At 31.2% G+C, this 7677-nt stretch overlaps 1 protein-coding gene across 2 annotated transcripts in view; it reads left to right on the top strand.

Moving 5' to 3' along the window:
* The first annotated feature begins 858 nt into the window (after nt 1-858).
* The window catches only part of nrp1a (neuropilin 1a), a 249455-nt gene continuing 242636 nt past the window's right edge, over nt 859-7677 (top strand). For both annotated transcript variants that reach the window (XM_061964875.1, XM_061964874.1), the window contains exons 1-2: nt 859-1303; nt 1845-2185. In XM_061964875.1, coding sequence (XP_061820859.1) covers nt 1287-1303; nt 1845-2185 — 358 coding nt within the window. In that variant the 5' untranslated portion in view covers nt 859-1286. The remainder of the gene's footprint in view (nt 1304-1844; nt 2186-7677) is intronic.

Here is a 7677-nt window from a genome sequence, read left to right as displayed (position 1 = left end):
CTGTAAAATTGCAGTTTTTTTACTTACAGTAAAAAAACTAAAGTAAATTTTACAGGTAATAAAATAAAAATACCGAAAAATCTACAGTTGTTGATTTGCGGTAAAAAATAAAAAATAAAAAAATAAAAAACTCAGGTGCCAAATTTTTTTTTTTTTTTAATTTACAGTAAAAAAAAAAAAAAAAGTAAACTTTACAGCTAATAAAATAAAAATACAGTAATACACCGAAAAATCTTGCAGTGAAAAAATCAAACAAACTGGCAGCTCAGGTGCCAAAATTTTACTGTAAAAATTAAGTTTTTTGTTATTTACAGTAAAAAAAACAACAACTGGCAGCTCAGGTGCCAAAATGTTACTGTAAAAATGCAGTTGTTTTTTTTTACAGTAAAAAAACAAATGTAAATTTTACAAAAACAATTTTTTACCATAAAAACATCAGTACTGTTTTTCCATTCACAGTAACATACACTACATTTTGAGGTGAAATTATTGCAATTTCCCATAATTTTTTTTTACATTTTAATTTAAAAAAAATCTACTAATAAAATAAATTAAAAATGGTGTAATAATATCACTAATAATAATAATAATACATATCAGAAGCGGAAAGATAACTGCCATGTGGCCCTCAGTGAAAACCACGTCGACACTTAAATAAAAGCATTGTGGCCCCAAGTGGCCCCGGGGCCTGACTTTGGACACCCCTTGCTCCAAAGAGCCCTCAGAACATCTTTCTTCTGCCTATTAATGCTCCGCATTGGGCGAGCCGACGCGCCCCCCCACGCGTGTGCGTGTGCGCGCCGCCCCTGCTAAAAAGGGGTGTGCGATGCTGGCCGGGACTCAAACCCACGGCGTGTCCGTCAGTGCGCACGCAGCACCCGCGCAAGCAGACGCGGAGCAAACTTGGGAGCATTTCTCACGTCGCCGAGGACTTATCACTATCTTTTTTTTTTTTTTTTTTTATCCCCATTTTTAACAAATACGTCCTGAACCTTTTTCGGGACTCTTTTTGTGTGATCCGACGGAGGAAAAAAAAAAAAAGGAGCGGGAGATCCGGAGAACTCCACCCCGCCGGAGCGCGTCTGAATGCGGGGAAGAGAGGGACGGAACCCCGGGGGGGCTGCGGTGGTCTTCTATGTCACTCAAGCCGAATCCACGGTTCTTGTCTTTCGGAGTAAATCAAGACAAGCAAGCTAGGGAGTGAATTAAGTCCTTTTTTTAACCTTTTTTGGGAGAACATTTATCTTTTTTGTGTATAAATTGGAACAAAGTGGTGCGCTGGATGAATGCGCCTCGAACACAGGTGACCATTTTTTATTTCTTCTATTATTATTATTATTACATTTAATACTTTTTAAACGACATAAAGACACATTTTTCTATTTAATTCTGCTTTTTCTTTAATACTAGTCTGCTTGTACGGATTTAATTCAATTTTTTGTGCACGTTTCTGCGCACCAAGAGTGCAAATAGCGCCTGCAACAGTGTCATTTTGGAATATATTTAAAGGACAAGCGGTAAAAAATGGATGGATTTGAGATGCATTTTACAAAATGGTCCAATATTCTTAATTTTGTGGCGTAAAGTGTTCATATAAGAAAAGGAGAGTGGGGTATATCTCATTCCATAGCGCAGCTTTTACGCAAAAAAAGCCACTTTTTTGGAGGTTTAAAAAGACTTGCGTGGCGTGTAACATATTGATCACTGTAAAACAACATATTGATCGTGTAAAATAACATATTGATCATGTAAAAGAGGAGAAGTTATCATTTAAGGTGATTTCCCCCCCCCCCAATTGGAGTCTGAAAGAGCGCGCCTGAACCTGTCTCTCCTCCTCCCCACAGCTCGTGGTTGCCTCCCGCGTGCAGCTCCTCCGTTGACGCGAAGAAGGACGTGGGAGTGGGTCGTGTCTCGGCGCCCATCACTCCGGGAGGAGAGGACACAGACCTAAACCGGTGCGATGAGGAGAAGCGCGCAGTGGGCAATTACGAGCGGAAACCGGATGCCGCAGACCTGAAAAAAAAAAAGCAGTTTTTTTTCTTCCCGTGCTTCTGGAGGAGTTTATCTACGGATTTTTTTCTTATACTTTTTGTTTTTTTTTCTGGGGACGAACCGAGGATGCATTGTGGATTAGTCTTGACCCTGTTGACGGGGACGCTCTCGGTGGCCCTGGCGTTCAAAAACGGTGAGTGTGACGTCTTGATATCTCCATTAAATAATCCCTTTATGCGGTCTGCAAGGCGACTACTTCCCATTATTGTCATTCAAATTTGAACTTTGCAGTACAAATAGGAACATTTTTTGTTGGCATTAGCTGGTTGAAAGAGCAAATAAGGTGCATTTACTAAAAAAGGTGCAGATATAAATAGCTTATTGTACATATTAATAGCTTGAAAAACACTTTAAGACCAATATCTTGAATCAACACAGTAGTTAATGCTATGATCAATGTTAATTACAAACTAAATGTGGGATATAAATAATAATGGAAGTGTTTGGTACAAACTACTGTGTACATCATTGAACAGTGTTTATGTTGTGTAGATTAGATTAGATTTATTGGTCCCCTTGGGGAAATTCATTGTCACTGCCGTACATTAAACACTAGACATTACACATCACACAAAAAAAAAAAAAAAAAAAAAAAAAAAAAAAAAAAAAAAAAGACATCATACATGACTAACACACATGTACAAGGTGTATTTATAACAAGTTGTGCAAAGGAAATGTCATAATGTAATAATAAGTGTTCAAACCCTTTCGCTCTGCAACATTTTCATTTTATGAATGTAACAATTTCCAACATTCATAGTTTCTCTCTTTCTAACATGTTCGAAAAGAAGTAGGAAGAAGCAGAGCTTATTTATTCCTACCCCCCTTTTTCCCTTTTAAATAGCAACCGCTAACACTTTCGCTCACTTCCCGTTCTCAAGGTCTTCACAATATACTCCGTAAATAATAATAATAATGTGTATGTGTATGTATATGTCTGTTATGGTGGTCATTTATCCCACGGTCTGTGAACACACCGTGTGTAAAAAGTGTTTGTTTATGTTGTTGACCACTGACCGAAGAAATAATAAACTGAACTAAACTAATATATTGCACGTTTATGGATGTATTGTCTTTATATTCCAGCTAGTTAATAATTTTTTTCCCTGGTTATTCCTCTAATTTTCTCCTCATAATTGAAAAACTCTATCAAAATTATGTTTTTTAAATGATAAACTAAACTAAATTAATATATTGCGCGTTTATGGATGTATTGTCTTCATAGTCCAGCCAGTTAATCCATTTTTTCCCCCGGTTATTCCTCCAATTTTCTCTCCTCATAATTGGAAAACTCTATCAAAATAATATTTTTTTAAATAATAAACTAAACTAAATTAATATATTGCACGTTTATTGATGTATTGTCTTCATAGTCCAGCCAGTTAACCCATTTTTTCCTGGTTATTCCTCCAATTTTTCCTCATAATCGGAAAAACTCTATCAAAATAATGTTGTTTTTTTTTAAATAAACTAAACTAATCTAATATATTGCACATTTATGGATGTATTGTTTTTATATTCCAGCCAGTTAATCCATTTTTTTCTGGTTATTCCTCCAATTTTCTCCTCATAATTGAAAAATGTTATCAAAATAATGTTTTTTAAAATAATAAACTAAACTAAACTAATATATTGCACGTTTATGGATGCATTGTCTTTATAGTCCAGCCAGTTAATCCATTTTTTTTCTGGTTATTCCTCCAATTTTCTCCTCATAATTGAAAAACTCTATCAAAATAATGTTTTTTAAAATAATAAACTAAACTAAACTAATATATTGCACGTTTATGGATGCATTGTCTTTATAGTCCAGCCAGTTAATCCATTTTTTTTTCTGGTTATTCCTCCAATTTTCTCCTCATAATTAGAAAAACTCTATCAAAATAATGTTTTTTAAAAGAATAAACTAAACTACCATAAACTAATATATTGCACGTTTATGGATGTATTGTCTTCATAGTCCAGCCAGTTAATCCATTTTTCCCTGGTTATTCCTTCAATTGTCTCCTCATAATTGAACAACTCTATCAAAATAATGTTTTTTAAAATAATAAACTAAACTAAACTAATATATATTGCACGTTTATGGATGTATTGTCTTTATAGTCCAGCCAGTTAATCCATTTTTTTCTGGTTATTCCTCCAATTTTCTCCTCATAATTGGAAAACTCTATCAAAATAATGTTTTTTAAAATAATAAACTAAACTAAACTAATATATTGCACGTTTATGGATGTATTGTCTTTATAGTCCAGCCAGTTAATCAATTTTTTCCTGGTTATTCCTCCAATTTTCCCTCATAATGGGAAAACCTCTATCAAAATAATGCTTTTTAAAATAATAAACTAAACTAAACTAATATATTGCACATTTATGGATGTATTGTTTTTATAGTCCAGCCAGCTAATGCATTTTTTTCTGGTTGTTCCTCCAATTTTCTCTTCATAATTGAAAAATGTTATCAAAATAATGTTTTTTTAAATAATAAACTAAACTAAACTAATATATTGCGCGTTTATGTATGTATTGTCTTCATAGTCCAGCCAGTTAATCCATTTTTCCCCCGGTTTTTCCTCCAATTTTCTCTCCTCATAATTGAAAAACTCTATCAAAATAATGTTTTTTTAAATAATAAACTAAACTAAACTAATATATTGCACGTTTATGGATGTATTGTCTTCACAGTCCAGCCAGTTAACCCATTTTTTCCTGGTTATTCCTCCAATTTTTCCTCATAATCGGAAAAACTCTATCAAAATAATGTTTTTTTAAAAAAATAAACTAAACTAATCTAATATATTGCACATTTATGGATGTATTGTTTTTATATTCCAGCCAGTTAATCCATTTTTTTCATGGTTATTCCTCCAATTGTTCCTCATAATTGAAAAACTCTATCAAAATAATGTTTTTTAAAATAATAAACTAAACTAAACTAATATCTTGCATGTTTATGGATGTATTGTCTTTATAGTCCAGCCAGTTAATCCATTTGTTTCCTGGTTAATCCTCCACTTTTCTCCTCATAATTGGAAAACTCTATCAAAATAATGTTTTTTAAAATAATAAACTAAACTAAACTGATATATTGTACGTTTATGGATGTATTGTCTTTATAGTCTAGCCAGTTAATCCATTTTTTTCCCGGTTATTCCTCCAATTTTCTCCGCATAATTGAAAAATTCTATCAAAATAATGTTTTTTTTAAATAATAAACTAAACTAAACTAATATATTGCACGTTTAGGGATGTATTGTCTTCATAGTCCAGCCAGTTAATCCATTTTTTTTCTGGTTATTCCTCCATTTTTCTCCTCATAATTGGAAAACTCTATCAAAATAATGTTTTTTAAAATAATAAACTAAACTAAACTAATATATTGCGTGTTTATGGATGTATTGTCTTTATATTCCAGCCAGTTAATCCATTTTTTCCTGTTTATTCCTCCAATTTTCTCTTCATAATTGGAAAACTCTATCAAAATAATGTTTTTTAAAATAATAAGCTAAACTAATATATTGCACCTTTATGGATGTATTGTCTTTATAGTCCAGTCAGTTAATCCATTTTTTTCTGGTTATTCCTCCAATTTTCTCCTCATAATTGAAAAACTCTATCAAAATAATGTTTTTTAAAATAATAAACTAAACTAAACTAAACTAATGTATTGCACCTTTATGGATGTATTGTCTTTATAGTCCAGCCAGTTAACCAGTTTTTATCTGGTTATTCCTCCAATGTTCTCCTCATAATTGGAAAAACTCTATCAAAATAATGTTTTTTAAATTAATAAACTAAACTCAACTAATATATTGTACGTTTATGGATGTATTGTCTTTATAGTCCAGCCAGTTAATCCATTTTTTCCCCGGTTTTTCCTCCAATTTTCCCCTCATAATTGAAAAACTCTATCAAAATAATGTTTTTTAAAATAATAAACTAAACTCAACTAATATATTGCACGTTTATGGATGTATTGTCTTCATAGTCCAGCCAGTTAATCCATTTTTTCCTGGTTATTCCTCCAATTTTCTCTCCTCATAATTGTAAAAACTCTATCAAAATAATGTTTTTAAAATAATAAACTAAACTAGACTTATGTATTGCACCTTTATGGATGTATTGTCTTTATAGTCCAGCCAGTTAATCCATTTTTTTCTGGTTGTTCCTCCAATTTTCTCTCCTCATAATTGGAAAACTCTATCAAAATAATGTTTTTAAAAATATTAAACTAAACTAAACTAATATATTACACGTTTACGGATGTATTGTCTTCATAGTCCAGCCAGTAAATCCATTTTTTTTCTAGTTATTCCTCCAATTTTCTCCTCATAATTGAAAAACTCTATCAAAATAATGTTTTTTAAAATAATAAACTAAACTAAACTAATATCTTGCATGTTTATGGATGTATTGTCTTTATAGTGCAGCCAGTTAATCCATTTTTTTCTGGTTATTCCTCCAATTTTCTTCTCATATTTGGAAAACTCTATCAAAATAATATTTTTTTAAATAATAAACTAAACTAAACTAATATATTACACGTTTATGGATGTATTGTCTTCATAGTCCAGCCAGTTAATCAATTTTTTTCTGGTTATTCCTCCAATTTTCTCTCCTCATAATTGGAAAACTCTATCAAAATAATGTTTTTAAAAATATTAAACTAAACTAAACTAATATATTGCACGTTTATGGATGTATTGTATTTATAGTCCAGCCAGTTAATCCATTTTTCCTGGTTATTCCTTCAATTTTCTCCTCATCATTGAACAACTCTATGAAAATATTGTTTTTTAAAATAATAAACTAAACTAAACTAATATATTGCACCTTTATGGATGTATTGTCTTTATAGTCCAGCCAGTTAATTCGTTTTTTTCTGGTTATTCCTCCAATTTTCTCTTCATAATTGAACAATTTTATCAAAATAACGTTTTTTAAAATAATAAACTAAACTCAACTAATATATTGCACGTTTATGGATGTATTGTCTTTATAGTCTAGCCAGTTAATCCATTTTTTCCTGGTTATTCCTCCAATTTTCTCCTCATAATTGGAAAAACTCTATCAAAATAAAAAAAATTTTTTTTAAATAAACCAAACTAGACTAATATATTGCACATTTATGGATGTATTGTTTTCATAGTCCAGCCAGTTAATCCATTTTTTCCCCGGTTTTTCCTCCAATTTTCTCTCCTCATAATTGAAAAACTCTATCAAAATAATGTTTTTTTAAATAATAAACTAAACTAAACTAATATATTGCACGTTTATGGATGTATTGTCTTCACAGTCCAGCCAGTTAATCCATTTGTTTTCTGGTTATTCCTCCAATTTTCTCTTCATAATTGAAAAATTGTATCAAAATAATGTTTTTTAAAATAATAAACTAAACTAAACTAATATATTGCACCTTTATGGATGTATTGTCTTTATAGTCCAGCCAGTTAATCCATTTGTTTTCTGGTTATTCCTCCAATTTTCTCTTCATAATTGAAAAATTTTATCAAAATAACATTTTTTAAAATAATAAACTAAACTCAACTAATATATTGCACGTTTATGGATGTATTGTCTTTATAGTCCAGCCAGTTAATCCATTTTTTCCCGGTTATTCCTCCA

The sequence above is a fragment of the Nerophis lumbriciformis genome, linkage group LG07 (assembly GCF_033978685.3).
Source record: "Nerophis lumbriciformis linkage group LG07, RoL_Nlum_v2.1, whole genome shotgun sequence".
NCBI lineage: Eukaryota > Metazoa > Chordata > Actinopteri > Syngnathiformes > Syngnathidae > Nerophis > Nerophis lumbriciformis.
The sequence above is the reverse complement of the archived record's forward strand: the minus strand, read 5'-3'. Positions and strand labels throughout refer to the sequence as shown.